General features: G+C 37.8%; 1 protein-coding gene and 1 long non-coding RNA gene across 5 annotated transcripts in view; one reads left to right on the top strand and one right to left on the bottom strand.

Moving 5' to 3' along the window:
- The window catches only part of LOC109968729 (uncharacterized), a 184,812-nt gene extending 160,212 nt beyond the window's left edge, over positions 1 to 24,600 (top strand). Inside the window, exon 3 of the long non-coding RNA XR_002276166.1 lies at positions 24,540 to 24,600. This is a non-coding gene — a long non-coding RNA (uncharacterized LOC109968729). The remainder of the gene's footprint in view (positions 1 to 24,539) is intronic.
- Positions 22,008 to 27,737, bottom strand: part of lrrc4ca (leucine rich repeat containing 4C, genome duplicate a) — a 152,241-nt gene continuing 146,511 nt past the window's right edge. For all 4 annotated transcript variants that reach the window (XM_020615207.1, XM_020615206.1, XM_020615209.1 and 1 more), the window contains one exon: positions 22,008 to 24,839. In XM_020615207.1, coding sequence (XP_020470863.1) covers positions 22,845 to 24,788 — 1,944 coding nt within the window. In that variant the 5' untranslated portion in view covers positions 24,789 to 24,839 and the 3' untranslated portion in view covers positions 22,008 to 22,844. The remainder of the gene's footprint in view (positions 24,840 to 27,737) is intronic.

Genomic DNA, 27,737 nt, shown 5'->3' with positions numbered 1-27,737 from the left:
CCTCCACCACAATAAGTTAGCGGTATAAGGTGGGGGGGGGGGTCTTATGCACTGTGTATTTCAATTTATGCAATATATCCAGACTAAGCCCTGCCCTTCCATATCACTGCACTCAAGATCTTATACAGGCTCTGGTGACACCTTCTCCATTGGCTCCAAATCATACAAAATGCTGCTGCAAGCATCACTACCAGCACCAAGTCCACCGACATCATGGCCTTCCTCATCCCTGTTCCCTACCGCACACACACACACACAAAACCCCCACCATCCTCACGTCCCTTCTCATATCTTATAGTCTTCCTTTTCACTTTCCTGTCTGTTTATGTTTTTAGGCTCAGCATCATGGGTACCAGGACCCTCGGGTGCTCTGTATCGAGCTCAGTCCTTGAGTGTTTGTGAAAGATGCCAAAAAATGCAATTCCTTCTTATTCTTTCTTTCTTTATTATTATTATTATTTATTTTTATTACTTAACAGTTTTAACACGTTCTTCCCTTCACAATCCACCCGTCACTGGGAGTGAGCAGGCTTGGAACACTGATTTCAATAAGCTAAAGGCTTCGATGCTCATTAAAGGTGCCATATGATTAGTCACATGCTTATGAAGACACATTTTGTGGCAGATTGGCTGTGATGCTTTATTTTATGGCTCAGTAGATCAATGTAGTAATGCCAAAATAGGCACAGAGCAGTTCCACTTATTTCCTGTATCTGCCTGTGAAATATGATGCATAATGAAACCTGGCCATCGATGTTGTCGAGCCTTTGTAAGCTGATTAGTCATCAGCTTTTGACTTGCCTGTACTGCTTAAAATGCTGTTCTGTTTATCAAGAGCCAAACTTTACCAGTCAGTCCCATCCCATTCTCCAGCAGCCATACCATTATCTATTAGTGTAAACAGGTGTAAGCACATCTCTTTGCTGTCAACCAAGAAATGAGCCATGGACTATTGCTAGAAGGGTAGCATATGTTTGCGTTTTTGCTAGCCTAACAAATGTGTATTGTGTGTATTTCAGTACATTATAGGTCAAAGCCTGGAAGGCCTGTTCAGTATTTCTTTGAGGTAGAACTTTCTTTGAAACAAGCTTTTGCTTCTGTAAATGCAGGTTGAAAACCAGATGGCTCTGTCATCCACAATAAAGACACTGGAGCATTGCTTTAACTAATTCTTCTTGATGCCTCTCTTTTCTCAAAGTTACAGGCCATATTGTACTACTTTACAACAACTGCCATTAATCTGTAAAGAAGTACAGTGGGATGCGTCAGCGCATACAGGTGCTGTAATGTGACTGTGGGGTGTGCTGATATGCAACAGAGCTTTCAGAGAAGGCCACTGACTTACAGTATGGGGCACCTGTATGGGACAGCGAAAGGCCAAGTACTATATTGATTATGATTATGTGTCTGAATGCAGCTAGTGTCTTTCTGTCATTTCCCATTCCCATGACTAAAGATAAAGCAGTTGCCACCATGATAACTTTGCAGAGTTGTAAAATCTTGACTGTGAGTATTATACAGTATATTCCTCCAACTGGACTTCCCAGTTTCAGTTCAATTTCTTCAGTTACTGACAGAATGTGCATGGATCTGAGGTCCAGGCTGATCAATTGGGCCTACTGTATATTGTATATTCTGGGGAACACTGGGCTCTGCTCCACATTTAGTTGGCTGACCCACTTTAATCAAGGACCTTCAACAAAATGGGTAGAGCACAGTATATGAAAATGAACACAACAGTAGACAGAACAAGTGCCAAGTGAACAAGTACCTTGTCTTTTATCTTTCTAATTGCTTTTTGTGTTTTCTGTACTCTTTCCTTTTCCAAAGTGCTGCTACACCCAGCTAATATCCCACAGACCTCACAGCTGTCTGCCTAACAATAGTAAAGCAAGACCAGAATTGATGGAGTCCTGGATCAGCAAATTGCCTCATTTCAGGACGTCTTTGTATAGTAGATCAGAAAATGAAAGAGAGCTCTAAGTGCCAGCATAGCAGAACAAATCTAGAAGCTCGCTGTGCAAAGAATCACCTCTACACCCCCATCCCCTCTCTGGGGAGGAGAGTATTGACAGCTGCAGCGCTGGCCTGGATCCTCTAAATTCCACATTTCTAGACTGACAAGACCTGTCCCATTTTAAAGACTCCTGCAAATGCAGCTAAGAAATGCAGGCTTCTTTTGCAGGAATTTGGAGGCGGCAGTGAAATTAGCAGTCTTTGCAGTCTTAAACACCCACAGCTGAATTTTACCATCAAACAAAGTTAGGAGAAATCACATGAGCATGTTGTATTTGCCATGTGTTGTTTACATTCAGTTGATTTGTCATAAATAAACATAGCATATCCTACCATAAACTAATGAAAAGATGAGATATAAATAATGGAAGTAAGGTATACATCATTGTTTGTTCTTGCTAGCAGTTTGGATATGCTGCTAATCTCAGGATAATAGAGGAAAGTATACATTTGATCATGCAACCTGCATGTTTTGTCTTTTGGAGGCTCCAGTCTGTGAAATGAGCCCAAGCAGGTGCATTATCAGGAAGTGCAGGGCTAAAACAAAAGTGACTCATGTTAACAGGTGGGCATTTTCATCTCTGGAAATTATAAGTTAACAAGCATTTATCTTTCAGCGAGCTCTCTTGTTGTGCAGTCATTACTTTTGTCTTAGTTCTCTCTGTTTAATATTTCCTTCTGATCTCATTGAGCACAGAACTAGATGTGTGGCATTATCTGGTTTTAAAGGAACCCAAAAAGATATATTTTTAATATTTAAAACTATTGTTTTAACTGTAGCGACCAGTCAGATATTCCAAAGCTCAATATGTTAGGCAATTAATGGCAGTGACTTGTCTGGTATTTGTTTACATCTTTTAATGGCATTATTTATTTATTTATATCCAACACTAGTCATGTCAAAACAGAACACAATAATAATAATAAACATCATCATCACTATCATCATCATCCTCATGGTGGCTTTTTATAACATCTATCTATCTGGAACATTATTTTATTTTATGTCACATTTTTGTGAGAAACTAGGTTTTCTTCTAAATGTGACACACATTTAACTGAGCTTTAAGAACATTTGCTAAATATAGTTATACAAATAGTCAGAGTTGGCTCATTGAAATTCGCAGAAGAAGAGGGCACAAATAAACGGCATAATTAAAACAGCAGAAATCAAACTGCAAAATGTGAAAAAAGAAAAAAAAAACATGATGAAAATGTGTTTGTGCCAGTTATTAATTTTACAAATATAACATCTCATTATAACACACACTATATCTTGTCTCTTCAGTGGAGGAGAAGTTTTAGTGGTCACATAGCATATGTCATGTCAATTCATGATGATTTGGTCACTGTTCCTACTGCACTTTGTTGCATTTTGCTTTTATTGATTCAACTCTTCCACCTCAGCCAAGGGCAGAATGTTGCTGGTTTTTTGAAACGCTTGTGTTCATGAACAAAGTGTAAACTCCTACACAAAAAAGTAAAACATGTGGATAATGTTTTCAGTTACATCCCTTTCATTATTGTTCTTTGTTATTATTTTTATGTTATAATGATCGTGAATTAATATGGATCTGTTTATAAAATCAGGCTTAATGTTCCGATTTTTTTGTTGTAATATGTATTACCTTAAAATGTGTTAATAAAACATAATAAAACATTTAAAATACTCTAACATTTCCCTAACATTTAAAGAAAACATAGGATTACAAATTACATCAAAAAAGTGACACAGATGCTTTGTCACCCAATGTGCTGATTTGTATTACAGTAACATCACAAAGTCGATATCCTCTGTCCTTCAGTTTGCATATAAATCTTCTGTGTCATTGATGTCTATCAATTAATCAATCAGACAATTAACCACCATGGATAGTATCTTTCTAAGTCACCCCCTAGATGCAGTCTTTGTTTAACAATACCTCATTGTTTTACAGTCCTTCTTTTGGTGTTTGGAATGTCATTACCACATGAAAGTACAGTACAATACCTGACATATGCCTGGCAGTACAAACCAAAACACTGCTGTGCCATACTTAATATTTTTAAAGGATTACTACTGATCACTAATGACTTGTCTAGCTCCTTCACTCTCGCATGCTTTTTAATGTGCAGGAAATGTTGACTTGAGTTTCAGTCACTTAACATTGATTGATATTATTTGAATACATTAGTCAATAAGAAAAAGTTTACTTTAAAAGAGAAATGCAGCAGCAGATTCATTAGTACAACTCAGATGTTGTACTGATGTAAATAATGCTGTGAAAGTTTACATTATACTTTATTGTAAGCCATCTGTTAATCAGATGAAACATGGAAATAGAAAATGTAATTATTAACACTTAGCTGAGCTTTGACAATAGCTCTTTATAAAGTCATTATGCTTATACCTGTGTACTTAAATTTGACTAGTCAGTGCAGTAGATACCTATTTTTCTTAGCACAGAGAAAGAAAACCCCATTATTTCATCTTTCTACAAAAGCTCTTACGTTGTCTGGCAGAGGCTAGCAGAGTGAATGAACTTCCATAAAGTATTCTGTAATTGCTCATGCACATAATGTTACTAGGAATTTCGAAAATCTAATTTTGAGCAACTAATTTATACAGCAATTCAAAAGGTTTGAATTAACATAGCTATATTGTATACCCAGACTAAACTGCTGTATATGAATTTACAACCCATTCTGTGATTCAGATCAGGTTTGTACTGCTTCTGATTTCAATGTGTTCTTTCTGTTACTCATAAAATGACTTAAAAAGGTGTGTAATTTGTGATAACACTGGTTGCAGTTTATAGTGAATTAGGCCAATATGTCTGCTTAAGGAAATTCAGATGAAAACCCCGGGTCACTGGTATGAAATAGTGACGCCTCAGCTCAAAGCAACCATAAGGCTTATGGTGTCCTGCAGCTAAGGCCATGTTCAGTAAAGTGATTTAAAATTCTTGGGACCCCCCCTGACCACATCACAGTTACTTATACTGGCTGCTGGTCTCAGCTAAAAAAAACTCGTTTTCATTCCTTCTCTGCTTTTCTCTCCAGTCAAATCTCCCTCCTCCAGCTTACTACTTCTGGGCAATGTTGTTTCAGGTCTCTGTTCCACTTCATCTGTCTGCCTAACATTTGCCTTAAGAGTGATAATTGCCCTAGACAAAATCCGTTTAAATGCATAGATCTGTGAAAAGTGTAGAGATAAAGGCTACTGGTGTTGGTGCAGTCAAATCCTGTGTGTCTGGAAAAGGCCTTTTACAGTTTTCCTGCAAATGCTAAGACAGCATATCATTTTCACCCCTTATTGTCAATTTGATTTAAATTATTGCAATAACACATTGAAACAATAAACCATAATATTTTACTGTAAACATGCCTCTAAATAGCAAATGAGATGGAATAAAATAAGAAAATAGAATTATTACTGACATTTCTGTACCCATTACAGAAACACACAGCACCAGGTATAAGCAAAGACTTGAGCAAAAAAGGATAGCAAGCATTGACCTGATGCATATGGCTGCATAGATAACTGCTAGAACAGTGGCTTTATTTGGGAAATGAAAGTGTAATGTACATAAATTATTTATAAGGCATTTTGTTTATCAGTACTCAAAGGGAGCTTGACCCAGAAAGGCTAGTAGACACTGAAATGGGTATATCTAATGTACTGTATGTAAGCTAGAGTGTGGATTTCCAAACCGAGCCTGCACAGGTACCTGAGGGTTCAAACAGAACTGTAGAAATTATCTTAGTGTCTGGGTCTGGTCCAAATTTGATTTCCATTCAAGGTTAAAGGTCTGGAATGATTGGTGATAACCAAATTACTTTTATTTAACTTCCTTATAACTCACAAACAACAATGAAGATTGTGTCACTGTTCTGTCTATTAAGAAGCTATACTGTACATTGGCTTTGCTTTTTGAATTGTCTTTGTAAAGCAAATTGTTTTCCTGCCTTTTGCAATTGATTGGACATAATGCATTTTTATTTTATCTTATATTTAAAGACCTGTAATACACCATTTGGTTTCCTGTAAGCCTCATATATACCATCTGTTGTGATTTTCACCAAAAGAGCTACATGTCTTAATATGAGACATTCTGCCAGGATGCATCTCACGTTCTTGACAGCATCTGTTGCAGGATTTTTGATGCTCCCTGAATTAGTTTTTTGCTCAAAATCCACCAGCATATTTCACTTCCAGTAGCAAAGGTGGGAGTGGAGTAATGTCTTTATATCCTCTTCTTAGCTATCATATACTGGCCATGGTCACTTCAACAATTAAAAAAAGAGTCCTGCTTGCCAAACCCCTCACAATATCCAAATATCTGTAAACACCTGAAATATTAAGAAGTTAAAATGCATGCACTGGGGTGACTATTCAGTCTAAATCACATAGTGAGATCTACTTCTCTTTTTTATATTTTACATAGTCGGGGTACTGCAGGATTTTCAAGGCAATTTGTATAAACAGAAGTTTCTGCTCTTAATCATTTGTGTTAAGTGTCTCGTTTAGTTTACCTTTACATTCACTGAAAAGAAAGCTCACTATAATCCAGATTGTTCACTGCTGCATGTAAAGCCTATTCTGACTAAAAAAAAAAAACCAGCTAGGGTAAAGTGAGGATCTTCTACCATGGAATACATATGTGATTTGTAAAGGTACAGGATAAAGTGACTGCCACTTGCTACTCTTTGCAGCAGTGTACATACTTTATTGTGTTGGCATTTTAGTTGGCTTTTGCACAGCACAGACCAAGTCAGTGTTCTTTATTGTTATTAATCGTAATGATCGTCCATATACTGTCTCCACAGTTTTACATATTATGCAGTTAGTGACCCTCTCCCTTGATTTCAGGGAGAATATAAGGGGACATATTTTTCTGATTAAGTCATGGACATTGTCTCATTAAGTATTGACACTTTGCTCATTGTGGCTGAGCAGTCAGCTGGCTGATAAAAGGTTGTGAATAATTAAATTAATACAGAAATGAAAATGGTCTATCCTGAGCCAGAGGCTCTCCGGAACTTTAATTTACATGAGTACTGTATTTTGTTTGTCCCCCTTAGTGTGATGTGATGTATGGTTCCTCAGATCCTGATGAAATGGAATGCATCAGTTAATTAGTTTTCCTTGGACAATGCCATAGACTGTAAGATATCAGTGCAGGATTCCATCTTTTATAGATACAGACCAGAATTTTCCACCCATGAGTGAGCATCTATATCCAACACTTTGTACTGATAAAGTGTGATCAAATACATCACTATTAAGTCTTTCCACTACATCACTTAACATATACCCTATAGATGAGCCCCCCTGCAACTGGCACCTGAGCATCTAGCCTGAGTCATGATTGCTAAACATTCACAGTTTAACCTTGTACTAAGTCCATTTATAGCTGCTCTTCTGCATCAACTAGAAGGCCATCTTGTTTTGGGTATGGCAAAGTCATCACACCGTTGTTCAGTATTATTTGGGTATGGCAAAGTCATCACACCGTCGTTCTGTACATATAATATGATAAAGGAGTAGATGATGAAATGTATGTTTAAATATCGTGAATATCAAAATAATCATAACACCTTCATTTTCCTCCATGCACAATATACTGTATATTTTATATTACTCTGTATATATTACATTTTACTCTACTGTGTTATTAGTGTACTAGCTCAGAGGCAGAGCAATGTTCTCATGTGAGTTACCGGACTTCCATTTTGAGAGGTTGTTCTGTCTGTGTCTGTTTTGATTTTGTAATGTTTGCTATATGATAAAGTATGTTCTTACATGGATTGTACAGATTTTCTCCCAATTCTGTTGTGGAAATGTAAAACTTCTTTTATTAAACAAAAACCTACTGCATTTAATATAGATTTTATGCAGAACCTTGCTTATTTTCATTAGAAAAATTGAAAACCCATGATTTCCTGCAGTTCTAGAGTGCTGCTCTTCTGTCTTTATAATTTTAAAAATCTGTTTCCCAAGAAGGGAGTTCACACACTGCATTTCCAAGAAGCAAGTGGTAAAATAATTCACCCCTAGCCACCATTTACAACCAGTGGCCTGCGCGAGCAGTCTGAAGTGGAATCAGTGCAAAGGCTTTTGAGCAAGTATAGGTGTATTAGTTGAACTGATCTCATTCTGTTCTTCAGTTGAATAATAATGAAACTGGAGCTGGAAATTATTTCCAGTTTATGTAGGAGTTGGTCATTGTGGTAATAGGTTTGGGCACACAAATAGCTTCAATACTGATTCATGCACTTTTCACTGTGGAGAAGAATTACAACCACATTGCATTATTAGTCAAGCTTATCTGTGTTGTAGATCATAATTAGGCCAATTTCCCATGTTGAAAGTGGTAGTGTAGTGTATGTAATACATAGTGTACTGTAGGTAATACATACATTACTGTATGTAATGTTTCATGTTGAAGCAAGAGTGCATTTACCTAATTAGGTTTTGTATTTCAAAAGGGAGGTATTACTTTAAAACCTGAAATTGTACATTGTTATTTTTATTTACATTGCTATTTTTATTACATTGTAAAGGGTTCTAAAAAAGACATATACAGTAGAAGATTTATGAAGGCAGCTTGACATATACAAAAACAGCCAGCGTGATGATGTCATTTCCTGTCGCTATCTTCATTGATATGGGAAGAATAGACATATCCAAGAAGCTGATTGAAATAATATCTTTCCTAGATTGGACCAGATTACATTTGATTCTGCGTCATTAGAAAAGTTTATGGGTAGTCTTCAGGAAATACCTTCAGAATTTGCATATGTTGTCATAAGACGGTCAGGGTTAAAACAGCTGGCATGTATCAGTGGAAGGGTCTCTGCAACTCGAATGTATGTAATACAAGAAAGTCACAAACTGAGGTTAGTGTGACTGTATCTTCTCAGGAATGCTTTTAGTACTCTTTTGCTTTTGTGTGCTTTTTTTGGGGACAAAGAAAAACATATTTGGAGAGCTGGAGATGTATTTTGTGGGGAAAAACGTTTCAATAGTATAATTGCATTTATACAAAGAGTCAGAGGTTTACTTCACTTTCATTTCAAGGAATTCCTCTAGGAATGTAAAAGCCTTTCATTTATAAATTCATCATTTTGTTCCTGTGTTGAACGTTAAATTAATGAATTGGCAAAGTTATGAGAATTTTCCCTCTTGAGACTTGACCTTCGGATGAATGCTTTCCAGTTGCAGCAGGCTCACTGTTCTACAACTGTATGTTAAAAAAGGCTTTAGCTAAACAAATATAATGTATATGTCATAAGCAGACTGCTCTGTGATGAGCTTAGCTGAAGTAGTGTTGTAGCAGGGAATGAGTTTTAGCATATCATGAGAGGGTGCACTCAAGTTTTTGTTTTTTTGTTGTTATATGGCAGGTTTTAATACTCATTATAATAACTGTCTATAATATACTGGTAGTATGCTTCATCAAATACTGTAACAAAATTATGTAATACAACACTGAAATGTAATAAAATCTAAGTCAGTGCATGATGCAATTCACTATGTGGATTATGATGATGCAAATGATGCATGTGCAAAAATGTGAAAAAACAGTATTCTTTTGTTTATTATAATTTTTTAAATTATTTTTTTTACTGTTTGGTTTACTCTCACTAGTTTCCAGACACGCATGGCTCCCAGCCCAGTGATAATATTGTGTATCTTCTGGGTGTGTGAATAGGCAACTGTTCACATACATGAATATCATATCTACTTAAAAAGTGTGTGTTACTGTTGTCTTTACAAAAATTCTATATTCCAGGTGTTATATTAAGATACTGAGTATTAAGCATTTGAGACACTAACTTACTACTAACATCACAATGCCAGATGTGCAACTCAGTTATCGATAGTGTACTTGTCACATACAGTAACACATAATAAGAAACAAACAAACAAAAACTCCTGCAGTGCCCACATTGCAGTATGGATACAGTTGTCTGTGTCAGTTATATTTGTGTTGCATTTGATGTCAGCCAATTGTACAGCAGTGTCTTGGAACTTCAAGGCAAAATGTCAGAAAGGTTGTAGTGGTAGTGTGCAGTGCACAGTATGGCATAAGATAACATTGATATCCAGATTTTTCTTTGGACTGTCGTAGCTGCCAGAAAACACATTTGCAAAAAAATTATACAAGAAAGCATGCCATTCCTTTGCACCTGATTTTGAATCACTGAGCCCAAATTTATGGAGATCCAGCACAATGTCTCTTGGAAAGTTCAAGCACCTCCTCTGTCAGTCATCATTACAAGTCATAACACCACCACAATCTCTCTGTTGTTGTCCCTCCTTAGCCTTACACTGGCAATAAGCTCCAATAGTATCAAATCACTCAGTGTATCATTATGCAGGGGTATTATGCACACATATTGAGAACCATTTAAGTTAAATTGTTATCCCTGAATAATTCATCACTGTAAAAAGTTCATTATTGTAGGTGTCCATGTCTCAAAAGATTCAGATGACTAATGGATTCATATTTTTCTTTAGTGTTAGTAGGATAATGCTAAAAACAGCTACATGCTGTTAGGGAGCTTATCAGAAGACACGAAGAGTTTATTAGTCAAACCTATTCATGTTCCTGTCACTTTAAAGTGACATACACATGATGTAGCATTTACCTGAATGCTTTCTATGGATCAGAGACTAGCATGAGTGAATATGATACCCAGCAACACTTTGCCTTGCTTATAATCCATCCATGCAAGTCATCCATGTATTTATCTTAGCTAATGCACAGTGTTACTGTAATTAGTTAGCAAAACTGCATTTCTTTCCTTGTCATTTTTGTTTGGAACTTACCAAACACCTTTAGGTCCCATGCCAGCACCTTGTGGAGTGGGAAACGGCCAATCTAAATTTGCACCCAGTACATGAAATGCAATAATAATGCAGTTTAAACTACCCATTTAAGTTACATTTATAATTGTCATATACATTAGCAAGCAATGATGAAGAACAAATGGTTTAATCTGCAGAGATCCCAGGTTCTGGATAAGTGCCATTCTAGCCCTGGGCAGTGGGCAGACAACCACAGAATGAGAACATTAAATGTATAGTATTTATGACTTTGCTGGAACCTAGCTGTACAATTTTGGCACATACTGAAGCCCAATTTTTTACTGAAAAATATTAATTTAATAATGGCTGTGTTTCAAATTATTGAAATTTTATGCTAAACGTTTTAATACCGACTTGCTACAGGCAGTTCCTCCTCAAACTCTGGCTTTGATCAATGCTGCCCAGTGTTTTGTTACTGCCCCCAGCAGGCAGATGTGCCTTTTCTGCAAAATGAAATGTTATATTCAAGGTCATTGGGCATGCACAAATTTTAAAAATTGATATTGTGTTTTAGTTTTACTTTCTGTTTCAGTTTCTTAATCATTGCTTTTCCAGCAATGACCCATTTACCGTACAATACATTACTCAGGGTTTCCCCTTTACCCCCAATGCACCTGAATATTTGCTCAAGGACCAGAGTGAGTTTTAAGTTTAGTGTGAGGACACACTTAGCACATTAGCCGTCTATATATAGTCATTTTTAATTATTGCTTTGACTGAAAATAAATTTACTGACCACATCTTCTAAATCTCCTCTATTAGCCAAATTGCATGAATTGACATGTTATTCTGAAAACTGATACACATATGATGATATGCCCAAAACTAAAATGTTTGTCCAAACATAACAAAATGTTGTAAAAGGCCAGCGGTGTAAGTCAAATACGGTACAATGTAATCAAGCCCCATAGTTCGATTCCTTTTGCCAATTTATAAATACTGTCCACATCAGAAAGTAGGCTCATTTTAATACAATAAATATTGGATTCTTAGATATATGCATTAGAGGCACCAAGCTTACGAAAATGTGTATAAGCAACAAACCAATATAAAATGAAATATATAATTTTTATTTTGTCAAATATGAAAGGAAACCGGTCAGCATTTTAAGAAGATTCCTGTTAAAGTGACACAGAGGTTGAGAGAAATGCACAGTTCTGTTACAAATGTGAAGCCCATGTTCTCTGGCTCAACACTTGTAGCGGGGCAACAAGTCAGTGTTTCTTATCTCTGGAGTAGCTTTCCAATGTATCTGTGAACATCACAATCTGTAATGTTTCAAACGGAACCAAGACTTGATGTTTCAGCTTAGGGCTCATTGTATATAGTAAAATAAATCAATTCTCTTTATTATTTGTTTTGCTCTACTATTTTATTAATTTGGCTTTGATTAATTAATTTTTGTTGTTACTATAATTACAATATGTATTTTGTCTATTTGTCTGTAATGTATTATTTTTTCATGTAGTTTTATAATATACATGCCTGAAAGGTGCAATGAATATGCAGTAATTTTTGGTTTAATTATATGAAGGAAATATCTGAAATGTTTAGTTGGAATACTGGAATAATAGATTGTGAAAGGAGCAAATTGCGAGGAAAGGGGCTCTGTGCATATTTTCGGTTTGCTAAACAGGGTCAGTCGAAGCATTCCACTGTCACAGTTTCCACGGGAACACAGACAGAGCACTGCCACAGCTGATGCTGCCTCCAGTGATCGCCCACACAGAACAAAGCCTGGCTATTATTATAGTATTTTGTGTTCATGTTTGCATATGTGTACATTTAAGAGAATCAGACAAAGACTGAGGGAGTGAATGTCTGTGTTTATATGGTGGGCTACCCATCACTGTCCTTCAAGGTAAAGTAAACTGCATAAATTATTTTTTGTGAATATGTATACAACTGCTTGGTTCCTTTGCCGCATTGCTGGTAAATTCAGACTTCGAGAAAACACCCTTACAAAGTCATTCTCCTTATAAGGAAAATAAAGCTTTTTTTTTTTTAATTTGAGCACTCCTAGAGAGCAGATGTGTGACAGTAGCTGTATTGTGACTCTGCTCTACTCTGTTATCCTCTAACAGCATTGTCCTGGTTACAGGACAGAAGCTGCTGTCGGACATATCAATCGCCTGCACTGACATTGATGTCTTTAGCCATTAAAAAGTTGCTGTGTGGACCTTGGCTTTTCCTGTGCTGCTGTTACACTGCACAGAAACATTTTAGCATTCCAACTATATACTGTTGAACTCGATAACACTGTGACTATAATTACTCTTGTTGCTGTCCGCTGGCTGTGGAGCTATGCATGAGACAAGTGATCCACCCAAGGGGTGAGCTCTACCCTTATTTCTGCATATCAGCTACTATTCAAAATGTTACCACAAGGGCACTTCATGCATCCTAAGATTCCATCTCCTTGAAAACTACAAGTTATAAATTTTAATTATTCTTAGTAGTTCTTCTTATGTAGGGGGACTCGCCACAAATCCTCAAAGTACAAAGCCAGTTAATTTAATAGAGGACCAGATGTATTGTGGTCCACTGTGTTACTGAAAGTTTCAGTGAGCTAATGACAATTTCAGGTCCATGAGAGTGCTTCACATTTGAAGCCTAAGGACACACTTATTAGTGTATGAATTAATTTAGTTTTGAATTAATCAAATACACTAATTTCTTTTCATTACTGGAAATTTGTTTTCTGCAATTTGCTTTGCTCTGAAGGACTGTGATGGCAAGTAATCTACATAAGAAGACTTTTCCCCAGAATCTGAAAAACAGAGAAAAATAAATAATATAGTGTATAACATATTCCACACATTTTGTAACACATGCTCCAGGTGCTAACTGGCTCTGCAGGCTTGTTCACTCACCCCTGTGGAGCAGCGAGAAGTGAAATTTGCATGTACAAGTTCAGCCCGGATGAACCCACCAACCTTACGTGGTACAAGCTGTTCACTTTCTTCAAGTGACTTTAAGAGCAACATGACAAATGAAGTGATTACCTGCTCTCAATGACAGTCGCCTCGTCTCCTCGCCTTTGATATGATGCGACCACTCTTCTCCTAGTCTCACTGCACTGCTGAGTACCTCAGTTGCAAGAAGTAAATCTTGCTGGAGGCATCTAACTTCTATTACAATTTGGATCCTTCTCAGCCCTCACATGATGATATAGTTCTGAAAATAAGGAGTAGCTAACAGGCTGTCCCTTACCATAAAACATAACCAACATTCTGGTTCACCTTGTGTTTTGTCTTTTCTTTCCACAAGCTGTCTTATTGTGACTGCAAGCTAAAAGAAACATAAGGCTTATATAATTATATTTTTGTTTAAATTCTGACTGTAATTCTTACTATAACTTGGAGGTAAAAATTGTTTGGATGAGTACCTTCTCTTTGGTAACTATAAATGTGGATGAGTACAGTCTCTACTGAGATGTCTGACCATAGGTGGAGGTTTTCCATGAATACATAACTGCTTAAAAAAAGTGTACTTCTGTTTTGCCAAAGGGCAATATTCATCAATCTCTATTGGTGTTAGGGTTAAGACAGATTTGCACATATGCAAACCTGTGTGTCTGTGAGTTGGAGACAGGTGCACAGCTGTTCCTTTTATACTTGTGTGAACATTAACATTCTGACTAAGGGGTGCTCAAAATACTAAGTACAGAAAACATGAAACAAGTCAGAAAACAGAAATGGCAACAATTTTAAGCCAGGCTCAAAGCTGTAATAATATTTGTCCTAGGACTGGTATTATGCCACTTTATTAAATGCTGATGTTTTCTTGGGTGAGAAAATAACCATTTATACTGAGAATAGGTAGTCATCCTAGCAACAAATTTAGAAATTTGTTCCAGTGTTTTCATAGTTATTAGTACCTGTTAGCAAACCAATTAGCAGGCATCTACAAGTAAGATCAACCAGACGGTGTGCAGGATGTGCAGCTCTGCACAATATGCACTTGAGATTCTGGAGGTGTGTCTCATCAACTACGTACGTTTACCCATAAACCCCTTCATAGGTAGGTACATGGGTTAGGAAAGATAATTAGTTTTAAATGCTGTTAGCTTCTCAGTGCCCAGCTAAACTGTAGTGTCTAGCAGCATAAAACAGTAAAAAAAAGTTGATTATTGCACATTAAAGTTCCATTCTTTTATTGCATGTGGGTAAAAGCTGTTGAAGTCTGCTGGTGCGGGTATTAATAAACCTATAGCGGCTCTCTGACGGCAGGCGGGTGAACAGGTGGTTCCCAGGGTGAAAAAGGGCCTCTGATTATCTTTGTGGCTCGTTGCAGGTATCAGGCTCTGTATGTGTCTGCAAGAGAGGAAAGCGGAGTCCTTATGATATCCTCAGCTGATTTAATCACTCTCTCCACAGCCTTCCTCTCAGCCACAGTGCAGCCTGTGAACCACACCAGGATGTCATGGGTAATAATGCTCTCTACAGAACATTTGTAGAAGGACAGCAGCAGTTTCTGGGACAGGTTAACTCTCCTCAGTGACCTTAAAAGGAACAGACGTTGCTATGCTGTTTTCACAAGTGAGGTGTGTTGATTGTCCATCTGAGGTCCTGAGAGATGTGTGTCCCCAGAAATTTAAAATCAGTGACCGTCTCCACCATGTTTCCTTTAATGTAAAGAGGAGCATGTCCCTCCCTCTTCCTCCTAAAATCAGTAACCATTTCTTTGGTTTTGGATGGGTTTAGTGCCAGGTTGTCTTCAGAACACCATACCGTCAGTTTTTGGACTTCATCTCTGTAGGGTGACTCATTGTTGTTCTGGTCCAGTCCTGCTACAGTAGTGTTGTCCACAAATTTGATGACTGGGGTTGTGTTATGGATTGGTGTACAGTCATGGGTGTAGAAGGTGTAAAGCAGAGGCCTCAACACTCATCCCTGGGGGGGCTCTGGTGCTGAGAGCCAGGACTGGGGAGTGATGGGACCTCAGCCTCACTTGTGGGCAATCTGTTAAAAAGTCCTTAATCCATCTGCATGTAAACTGGTTGACACCCACACTGTGTAGTTTGGACACCAATCTGCTGGGGATGATGGTACTAAATGCAGAAATAAAATACACAAACAGCAATTTCTCATATGAGCCAGGATGTTCCGGATGGATCAGTATGGTGTGGAGAGCAGTATTAATGGCATCTCCTGTCAACCTTTTGACTAGATATACAAATTGGTATGGATCTAGAGTTGAAGGGAGAGACGATTTCATGTGCTTCAAAACCAGCCTCTCAAAAGACTTCATGACAGTGAAGGTGAGGGTCATTGAGGCAGTTGACAAATGTTTTCTTAGGAACAGGCATGATGGTGGCACAATTAAGACATTGGGGGACAGTGCATGTAGACAGTGAGAGGTTGAAGGTGGCACAATACCTTGGCCAGCTGGTCTGCACAGACCCACAGTACTCTCCCTGGAATACTGTCAGGGCCAGCAGCCTTCCTGGGATTCATACCACGGAGCACTCTCCTGAACTCTTCAGCTGTCACAATAAGTGCCTGGTCATTGGCAGAAGCTAGTGATGTGGGCCCAGTCTCTGTCTCAGACACCTCAAAATATACAAAAAAGTGATTGAGCTCCTCAGCTAGCTGACTGCTTCTAAAGCAGGTAATTGGATATTTGGAGCCCTTGAAGTTTGGGAGGTGCTGGATGCCCTGCCAGGCATGCCGGGGGTCCCCTTCACTGAAATGTCCCGCCGTCTTCCTCCTGTAGACTGCTTTTGTCTCTCTGAGGCCTTTCTTTAGGCTGGATATGGTCATACTGTATAAATCGTTGTCTCCAGAACTAAGGCTATGTCGTGGTCCCTCAGCAGCTGCTCAACCTCCCTGGTCATCCATGGTTTGTTATTCTGATAACATCTAACCTGTTTGCCCAGCGTGACATTATTAATGCAGTTGTAAAACAATATTAAAACAATACAGAGGATGCATAATCTTCTGTGTCCTGCAAATAGATCCCACTGAGTGTGCTCAAAGTCCTGGAGCTTGTAGGTTGCATCCTCAGACCAAGTCTTTATATGTATATCTCACACTATGATAGCTTCCTCAGGAGTCCCAAGGTGAAGCCAGGTCTTGGTTATCACCATAATCGAACAATTCTGGACAGTTGTTTGTGTCTCGATGGTCAGTGCCTGTTTATCCAACTCTCCGCTGAGTGATCTAGCATTAGTCAGGAAGATACAATTATGAACACACTAGTTATGCACCTGTCAGTGTATATTTTCATATAAAGCACCAAAACAACAGTTTCTGAATATGCTTTAATTCACATTCAATGCTACAGCTCCAAACTGTCTGACCTGCTTTAACATTGGCTGTTGTTCCACTGCTGTTCAGCACATTAAACAGCAGATAGTTTTATTATCTATCAAGAAGCTCTTTAAAGGAATTTACAGAGGTTTGTAAATGCATCATTACTAAACAATCTGCAGTACAAAACCATCTGTAGGAGAAAATAATTGCCTAGCTACTCCTCAACCATTTCTGTCAGACATTACTACTTTATACACATAAGAAAAACAGTAGCAAACCAAGCAGTGCGCTGAATTAAAGACCCATTAATTTTCCTGAGCCTCAGGAGAAGGATAAATAAGAAAATGAAGAGTTTAATGGTGCATTATTGAGGAGCCAGTGGAACAAGCCCTGAGCTGTGTTTTGAATAGGCAGCTATTGTGAAAACCAACCTGTCACACACTTGAAGGAGCCAACCAGTTGACATTATACATTGTAATGTAATGTTTCCTCAAGAAGTAGAGCGCAAGCTCTAGCTGGTTTATGATTAGAAAGTAAAACTTAATTTGCTTCAGTCTCTCTTTTCGCTCTCTCACACATAATCTTTCCCACAAGTAAAATGAAGAACTTAGACGGTGAGCTGCTTGATTGCCAGCATGTCTGTGATTGATTGGATAGATTGGATGACTGATTAATGTGGTACCCAAAAACTAGCACACCTTACCCTGACATCTGTATTGTAGTTCTTATAGGCTACTATATCCCCTTTTTATTAAGATTAATGAGCTAAAAAAGCTTAAACAACTCGGAGAGTTGGGAGCTGAGTTGGGTGCAGATCCTCAGTAGGTTTGTCACTACAGATACAGTATCTTTTTCACATTATATTTAATGTAGTTTAAATATAAAACCATTGATTGAGGTTGATGTAAAACTAGATCCATGCATTTACTTTTGGATCCACATTTGGATCCTGAATTTATGTGTGAGGTACAACACATGTTGGATTGGATGGAAAGAAAAACCAACATAAAATCAGTCCAGATGATATGCATCATAAAACCTTTGTTTGAACTTGATTCAGGCCTGTAATAAAATGGATTATCACTTTTAGTTCACTTTTAGTTAATATCACGTTAATGTTGCTTTATCGTCCCTCATAAAAACAGGGGATCAGGTTATGGGTTCTCTCACTCTCTGTCGGTCTGTCTGTCTCTCTCTTTTTTAATAGGCATTTTGCAATCCACTGATCAATCCAGTGTTTCAGCCATTGTTTACTTGCTACTGAATGCTGTACTGACTCTTGAGTCCAAATGCTTACTGTTGGCTTGCACCTTGTAATATGACTTGATCACATGATGCTCACAGTCTTATTTTATTTGGCTAATTACCAAGTGAAACAACAGTTCATTAATGCTAGGTAAAGAAATTAAAATTGCATACATAAGTATGTCTTCTGGCTTCTGCTGAAAGCTGTTTTACTAATACAGTTTTATTAGCTCCCTGTAGCTAACAAAATAGTATAGTGACTGGATTTTACTGGATAATATGGTATGCATCATACAGAGATGTGTATTTGAAAAGTGGCATCACTTTGATATGCATAACAGTATTGTCAATAAGTGTACTTGGCTTGAGTTAGAGGAATCAGATACTAAAATGCAAGTGTTCTTACATGTTTTTCTAAAATATATATCCAAAATACTTGCATTATTTGAATTTAAGCGGTTTTACAGTATCAGCTGAAAAAGAACATCGTCTTACAGTAGATGTACTATAATCAGTAGACTATTTCAAAGTATTACAGTGGTTTTACAGAATTCTGCCTCCTAAATTAGGTCTATAGTACATCTAAACAGTTGCTGTTCTTTATTATCAGCATTATTTATGTCACATACTTATTCCTGATGTCTTCCTGCTTGTCAACATGATTTTTAAAGGGTAATGTGCAAGCTAAGTGTAATATACTGTAGCACAGAAACCCAAATTATATTTCTTTTGTGAGTTATTGTATGTTTATGCATGTCAGTATGTCACTGCAGCAGTGATACAAAGATTATATGCATGTAATATAATTTTATGTTCAAAAATGATTCTGGTTTTATACTGATGCCATGTTTGATTGCAGCTATATCTATGTTAAAAAGGCATTATGATTGCATTTGTTACAATGAATGATCATTTTCTTAAATATTGTTATAAAGCATGACAACCATATATCAAAAAATACTTTATATTGATCTGCTAATAATACTGTATAATCAATTAAAATGTATAAAATATAGGCTTAAAATAATGATTATTGCTGAAAAACGTGTGTGAATGTTAGGGATAAGGATATGTTGTTATTTAAGTCTCAATTCCCTTGTGGCTTAGGATGAAAGCAGGAATCAGACAATACAGAAAAACAGCAATAGTTTATTTTAACCATATTCTGTGTATGAACTACAAATTCTGGTCTCTATAATCGATCTCCATATCTTTTAAAGGTAATGGAAGAATGCTTACATGAAAATCAATTTTATTCTTTTACAGCATGTTTCTCTTTTTCATTTTGAGAACAGGTTGTTGGCACATGTAAAATCAAAATTTAAATTTTTTTTTGTTTTTTTCCCTCAAAATGTATTTTTATATAAATCTACCACTAGAACAGCATTCCCTCTCAGCAAAAAAAAATAAAATAAAATAAAAGAATGTGGAAACAAAAGAATATTGACCGAAAGGATTTAGATATCTTACATACGTACATGAGACAGCTTCAATAAAATGCAACAAATTTACCATTTAAATTTTCAGACAATGAACCTCAAACTAAAGGCTAAAAGGAAAGATGCTTACACTCCCTTGTGATCCACATCCTACTGCTATGAACCTAAATAGAGTAAATCCCACATACCAGGTCATTCTATGCCTATGCATACAAATATGCCTCCACAGTAGTGCAATTATGGGAATAGTGTACTGGTGGTGAAAAACCATAATATGGTGGAATGACTTATCAATCTGGTCTGCATTCAAATCACCCTGTGTTCTTTAGGAATCTACCCTTAAACTTGAAAAATACATGGATCGCCACGCAAAATAGATGCTTGCATTTACACCCCAAAGGGTATGGGAATTTCCACAGCAGCCTCCACAATTCTTAACCTGTGAGAGGAAGAAAATGTTATAGAAAAATAAGTCAATAAATAATTAAAATTGCAATGTACACAAGGCCAATATTATCAAATTGCCTCTGTATTAAGCAAATATTAAAGGAAATATACTGCTGAATGTTTATTTGAAAGATAACAAGACATGGATTACTTATTATTATATATCATCTATGCAATTCCATGTCACAGGAGAACCCCTGGTGAAACTGGTGAATACAGCCTTAGATTATTAACTTGTTTTTCAATTTGATCAGATTTCAAATCCTGGACATGGATTACTGGGAAGAATTAGTATTGTACCTCATTTTTACTATTCTTGAAATATACTGAAAGCTATGCGAAAGAGTGGCTTTAATGTGTCTATATGATAGGAAAGCACTCACTCCATGTAGGCTTTAAAGGTGGTTGTAAATTGTTTGTCTACCTGATTACATTTTGGAAATTTGTTTTTAATCTCAATTTCAGAATGGTTTTGAGCAATGGAAGAGCATGAGGAGAGCTCTGTAATATGCACTCACCTACAAACATAACAGCTCAAAAGCATGACAGTGTTGTGCATGGGAATTTCGATGGAACTGTTGTTTTTAGCCATATTTTGTGTGTGTGAAACTAACTTAACATACAGATAGACAGCAGAGGTGATTTTTGAAGTTTAGGTGGAGGTGATTATACTTTATTTCTGCTGCCTGAAACTCCCAGCTTGCTGTGGATTTTGGGTACTTCCAGCTTTCAGGTTAATAGTATGCATGATGACTCCATAGAAAATGCATGGCACTATTTTCAACATTAGCTTTTTGTGAGCCATTCTCCTCTGTATTAATCCTTTACCGTAATACCTGAATATAATGTAAAGGCAAAACAGATTTAAGCAGGACAGCGAGCTGACCATTCTATACTTCCCTGTTAGCGGAGCAAAAACTGCACTTTTTGCTACAAATGAACCGGGTGTGTCTGACAAATATTTAACTAACCTCTGCATTTCTGGTGCCTGGCACCATTTTTTGTAATGAGTACTTGAAATGGTTTCCAGGGTATGGATGCCTGCAGAGCTGTGTCCATCCAAGGGCCACGGGCACATCAGACAAAATGGAAATTGTTTTGTCACTAAATGAGAAAGGCAGGTGCAACCCAAACATCTGGTTGATGCCTGATCACACACATTCACCTCTAAAGCCTCTTGCAGCATAAACCCTGCTGCTGTGGGCCAGCCAGGTCTTGTGGTTGGCAGGGGCAGGATGTGAATCTGGGACTGCCAGGTACTGCCCATGTGGAAATGTAGCACATGGATGACAAGCAATGTGCTCCGACAGCTGTATAAAGGTTTTATGCTCCTCCTTCAGATCATCAGTCTGCTTGTGTCGGTACTTCGTCCTTCAGTACCGCAGATGAAATAAAGCGTCATAGCATGAAAAAAAAATGGCTTCAAAGAAATCAGTACAAAGCAGAGTCAGGTAAAGGTGAGACCATGATACATTAGAAACATTTGAAAGCATAGATTTTTTTTTTTAAATACAGAATTTATGATCAACATTTTTCCCCTGATTTGTGGTCTTTTCATCTTTCTTTGTTTTGTCCAGTCATAACTATGCTGATTCTAGAGAACCCATTAATAGTCCTGCTGTATCATAACCTTCAGAGATCAAAAGAGTCTCAATGCAATTAATTAATTTATCTTAACGATAACAAAAAATTGGGAACTTGATTTGAAATATGTGCAGATCAGGGATGAAATTATATTTGCATTAGCAAGACAAAAGCAAATGTAAGTTTCTTTCATAATTAATCAAGAAAATTCAATTTAACTAAAACAACTTATAGTGAGTCTTGACTTGACAATAGCAGAATGCAGGACATACAGTATTTCCCTCATTTAGGATCCCCAGTCTACTGATAACAGAGCAGAGAGTGCCAAATGTGTATGTAATGTATGTGACAGATAATAAAACAGTAAATTATGATCAACTTTTTATCTCTGACAGTTCTGTCAGCCACTGTAAAATAATGAACAAGTGTTTAATTCATCTCAGTTACAGATGGTTACAAAAGACTTTTTCACTTAATCCACAGCTGGAGAAAAACACTAATGTGCTCTACATTCCTTGACATATGGGCAAAATGAGGTTAATTGAGGTTACTACCATCTTAATAAGTCTACAAACAAACAAATAAACAAACAAAACGGTAATTTGCTTCCACTACAAATGTCTTCATAGTGAATTTGAAAGCATATTAGTAAAACAATCTCATGAAATGTGAATAAGAAAAAAAGAAGAAAGAACAAATACACATGAATCAATGGCTGGAAAAATAATTGCAGAATACAGTTTTTTCTTGATTTAACCACAATAGTTTTTTTTTTAAATAAATAACTTCTGTTTTGTAAAGACACTTTTTGAAACAGTAGACATACCCTAATTCCCAAAGTCAATGAATAAACATCACCTGACACTGATTTGCCAGACAGGAGTCTGTTCCTCCATGTTTAGTCACAATTCTCACAACCAGTTGTCAGTAATGTCCACTCAGTCATGTCTTTATGTAATTCCATCAGTTTTGTAATGTGTTATTTTGCAAAAAAAAGTCTTAGATTTGGGTCTCTTGTACATTGTCTTTTGAGCTGGCCCGGATTAACAAAGGTTCGTGCACTGAGCTGTGTATGGAGTTCATAGTAGAGGCATGGTTGTATGCAGTCTTATAGGTGTTATAGTGGTTGAGGTGCTCATGCTCAAGAGGAGGCAGAGTCAGGTGGCCCTCCATGCCCGGGCCTCCTGTCACACAGTCCTCGTCCACATTGATGATCTCAATGGTGCGTGTGGGTGCATGGTGGTTCTGCTGGTGGTGTTGTTTGCGCATCTTGTAGAAAATGATCAGCATGACAGCTGCCATGAGTGTGATTGCAACAAAGCAGCCAATGATGATCTTGGTCGTCTTCATCACCTCATCCAAGCCGTTCAGTGAGCTCTCACCACCCAGCTCCGTGACAGGGATTGTGTAAGTCTTCTCTGTGGCGCGGGTGGAGATTGGTGTTCGGACTGTGGTGGTAGTTGTAGAGGTGGGGGAAACAGACTCCCATGTATTAGCAGAGGGGGTGGGGCCCAATAGCGGCCCAATAGTGGTGAAGCTTTCACTATGTGGTGTTTCTATGGTCTCCACTGTCACTGTGGTGAAGTAGCTGAAGCTGCTGTTCTCTGTAGAGGACACATTGAGCGTGGCAGATGCTGTTGTGTTACCTGCAGAATTACTGACCATACATGTATATGTGCCTGTGTCCTGCATTGTAACATTGGTGAAGTTCAGAGTGCCATCATTCAGCACAGAGATTCGGACCTTGTATGCACCGTGTGTCATGATGGATCCATTGGGTGTAATCCAGCTTACCGAGGTCAATGAGTTGGCTCTGCATTTCAACTCTGCAGCACTTCCCTCTGTCACATTTAAGTCTGCAGGAGGCTCCACAATAACAGGAGCATAACAGTGAAAGTAGTTCTGATCCAGCTCGCCAATGTATCGTCCTTTATGGTGGAGAGGTGAACTACAGCGGGCACAGCAGCTGGTGTTTGCTGGTACCATCTCCTTAAGCCACCAGCTTAGCCAAAGGATGTCACAGTTACAATTCCATGGGTTGTGGTGTAAGTGCACCCTCTCCAGGTGATGTAAAGGAGTGAAGAGATCATGGGGCAAGAGGGTAAGGTTGTTGTGGGCTAAATTAAGCTCCACTAGTGACTGCAGGTCATCAAAAGAGTTCCTTTCTATGGTCTGGATCTGGGCATGCATCATCCATAGCTTTTGCAAATGGATGAGCCCTTTAAAAGAACCAGGCCGGATTACAGATAGGTGGTTGCCCGACATCTCCAGTTCATCCAGCTTCACCAGAGGAATAAGGTTGGGAATTTCCTTCAGATTGCACATTCCCAGATTTAAGTATCGCAGGTTGCTCAGCCCTTCAAAGGCCCCCTCAGATATGTAGGAGAGCCGTTTGAGCTCCCCAAGGTCCAACCGCCGTAATGAGGGCACTCTGTTGAAAGCATAGGAGGGAATACTCTCTATGGGATTATTCCTCAGCCAAAGCTCCTTTAGTTTGGACAGGTAGTCAAATGCCCCGTTTGGTATAGTGGTGAGGCGGTTATCAAAAAGCTCCAAGGTATTGAGGCTGGCCAGTCCATTGAAGGCACCCAACTCGATTTTGCGTATGTGGTTTTTGCTTAGCTGCAGGATTTCCAGATGTCTTAGGTGCTTGAAGCTGTCCACTTTTATGACCTGAATGAGATTTTCTTGCAGATTCAGGTAGCGCGTGTTGGTAGAGATGCCATCAGGGACTTCCCGCAAGCCTCGACGGGTGCAGATGACTTTGCTAAACTGGTTACTACAGGAGCAGACAGAGGGGCACGTCTGAGCACGTACCAGCCCTGCCACCACCAGCAGCTGGAGGGCCAGAAGCAGCACAAACAAAGGGTCGGACAAGGCCCGGTTCCACCTAGGACCTCGCATCATCTGCTGCTGCTGAGAGGAGGTCATCTTGTTTAACATTCATAATTCATTGACTGGTCTTCCACTCTTTGGAATGAAGATTTGGGCCCACTGGAACAAAATGGCAGACAGAGGAGAGAAGAAATACATTAGATAATTGAATGTGTGAGTCTAATGCATATGTGAGATTCTAAACATCACCACTGAAATACTCTGGGGAAAAAATGAAAACATAAATTATAATTCCAAAAAGTAAGCTTTTAAGATATTCATTAAATGATATTCTTAAAGTTTGTGTATCTGCAGGCACTATCAAACTTGCACCACTGATGGAGTGCCTCATATCCATTTCTGTTTCTGGGTGCACTGTCCTCACACTCTCAATCTCAGTCACATAAAACAAAATCACAATGAAGCTGCCAACTTCTGTGCTGCCTCTCTGCCGGAGGAGGAAGGGAGGGAAGAAAAGCAGCTATGACTGCCGTGTTGTGTGATTTATGTTTGAGACTGGGGGGACATAAATAATAAGGAAGCTCACCACCCACCAGTCCTTCAATCGAGCCGAGATATCTGGAAACGTCTGATTACAACTCACAGTTCCTCAAAGGCACGAATGCAACTGGAATGTCAAAGAAGCGCGGCAAAATGGGACCAGGGAATTTGTTTGTGTAGCTCTTTATGTTTCACGCCAGAGAAAACAGTAGACATAGAAACCATGTTTTCTTTGATTAAGGGAGATGATACTCTAGGGATTACCAAAATTCCTCAAAGTTGTTCATGTTGTCATGGTTGCAGAGTGAATAATGGATTAAAAAAGGTTCCAATCATTCAGTATAAATGAAGAGCAAGAAAAATAACTCAAGACAGCAAATAAATAATGCAACTTATAAAACTGAAACCTCTGAAATATTATGAAATAAAAGCCATAAACTGTAGTTCCGATTGTGAGTATTAAAAGTGATATGAACACATAATATACACATACATACTGTAGAATGACCCTGATACCGTGACTGAATTCATAAAGACAGATTAGTCATAAATCTCAATTACTAAACACCATTGACCTGAGATGACACTTCAGATTGATTTTAATTCACAACAGATAGCTTTATTGGTTCTGAGTCATATAGAGACAACTGAGAAGAATTAGTTTCTCGAATAAAGTTACAGCAGGTTTCAGGCATTAACTGTCAATAAACACCCCTCCTGTGGAAATATAGATCTATGAAGAGGTAAGCTGTTAGACTGCTGACATGGTAATTACACCAGCTTTGGTTTTAAGTAATGACACACCAGCGTGACTTTACCAATTGATTGTTTATTAATTATAGCTGCAGTGCTCACTATCACTATGTACAGTACAGTAATTATTGAGGTTTGTGAATGCTGAGATGGATACATCATCACTAGTGCACTGACAATCTCAACAATTTTATTTTTACCATATGTAATTCTTTCTTGCATGATATTCCGCAGCATGGTCACAGAAAGATGGATTTTTTTTTCCTTGCTAAGAGAAAGGCAGGGAAACACTCTAGGCAGGTCGGAAGTGAGTCACAGAGCTAACACAGATAAAGAGAAACATTTATAGAGTCCCTAATCTACCTGACCTGAATGTTTTTGAATGTAGGAGGAAACTGGAGTACAGTCAAAAAATCAATGTGAACATGAAGAAAAAATACAGTACATGAGGTCCACACTGAGAGTGTTAGAGTTACATCCTGCAGTGGAATGTCAGTGTTAATCACTGATCTACTTTCAATATGTGTTTTTAAAGCTACAAACAAAGAGCTAAAGAAAGTGATCCAGTATGTCATGAAGAGAACTCTGTTACACAAATAAGTTTTATAGAGTACCATATAGTGCATTGTTTCGAAACTGCCTTTTAAACTATTTTTGCTGTGTAATAGAACTAGCATGACAGCTGATTTTTTTGACATAAATAAATAATAATTCAGCAACATGAATGCTGTGGTGAGATTGCTGTATATTTTATGTCTTTACAGTATGTTCAACACAGGGCCTAATCTGCAACAGAAAGCTTTTCACTTAAGAATGAACTGGCTATTACTGTAACTACTAAGTAATTGCTTGATTATTTACTCCATTAATTCTTCAATTACAAAATTCTAATTCCAAACATCTAAAGCCTGAGGATAGAGACTGTGTTTTCATACAGGGGACCAGACAAATGTGACAGGAATCACACAGCAGGGTGAAAATCACTTTCCATTATGGTGCCTTTAATTTGTTTGGAATTAAACCTTGTACAAAACAACTTACTATGGTACAATCTAGAGAACAATGTGAGTTTTCTGCTTGCATGGTCTGTTGGCCCTGCCAGAAATAACTGCTAAATTCTGGGACTATTTATTGCAGCCATATAATATTCATTGTGTTTTCTAGGTGAAATTCCATGAGGCTAGAAAACTAGAAAATATGCTGCACAGTTTGGATTTGTAAATAACTATCCTTCAGATAAGAAGGCTATTGTGTTTCATATTTACTCATCCTCCTTTTCATCAGATCAAACCTTGAAGAGAGAGAAAACAGTGAGTCAGCTGAATGGAATCCGAATTATGGCAGCAGAAAAGATGAAGTTGATTTAGAAAACAAAATATGTTTTCACTGTGACAATGACTGCAGCAGGATTTACAAAGTGCAATGAAGGAATTAAAAGTAAAGAGAAGGAAATTAGATTAAGAAAATAATACTTTTTAAACTCATCCTAACAGATGATCAATTTCTTTGTATGCTAGTCCTAAAGCATGACTGGAGACAATTGAAGAGCAAGATCTGCAGCATTTCTGAATTAAGTTCTGCCTTAAAAAAACAAACAATTCACAATGAAGTTGACCATACAGAGAAACACTGTACATGGCCACAGTATATACAGCGGTTTGGCCTCATGGTTGTATGCCTCTGCCAAATAGTGAAGCTGTAGTGTGTGTACAGTATGTGTGTGTGTGTATATATATATATATAATTAAATAAGTCCCATCATAC

The sequence above is a fragment of the Monopterus albus genome, unplaced genomic scaffold (assembly GCF_001952655.1).
Source record: "Monopterus albus unplaced genomic scaffold, M_albus_1.0 scaffold160.1, whole genome shotgun sequence".
In the NCBI taxonomy this organism is placed as follows: Eukaryota; Metazoa; Chordata; class Actinopteri; order Synbranchiformes; family Synbranchidae; genus Monopterus; species Monopterus albus.
The sequence above is the reverse complement of the archived record's forward strand: the minus strand, read 5'-3'. Positions and strand labels throughout refer to the sequence as shown.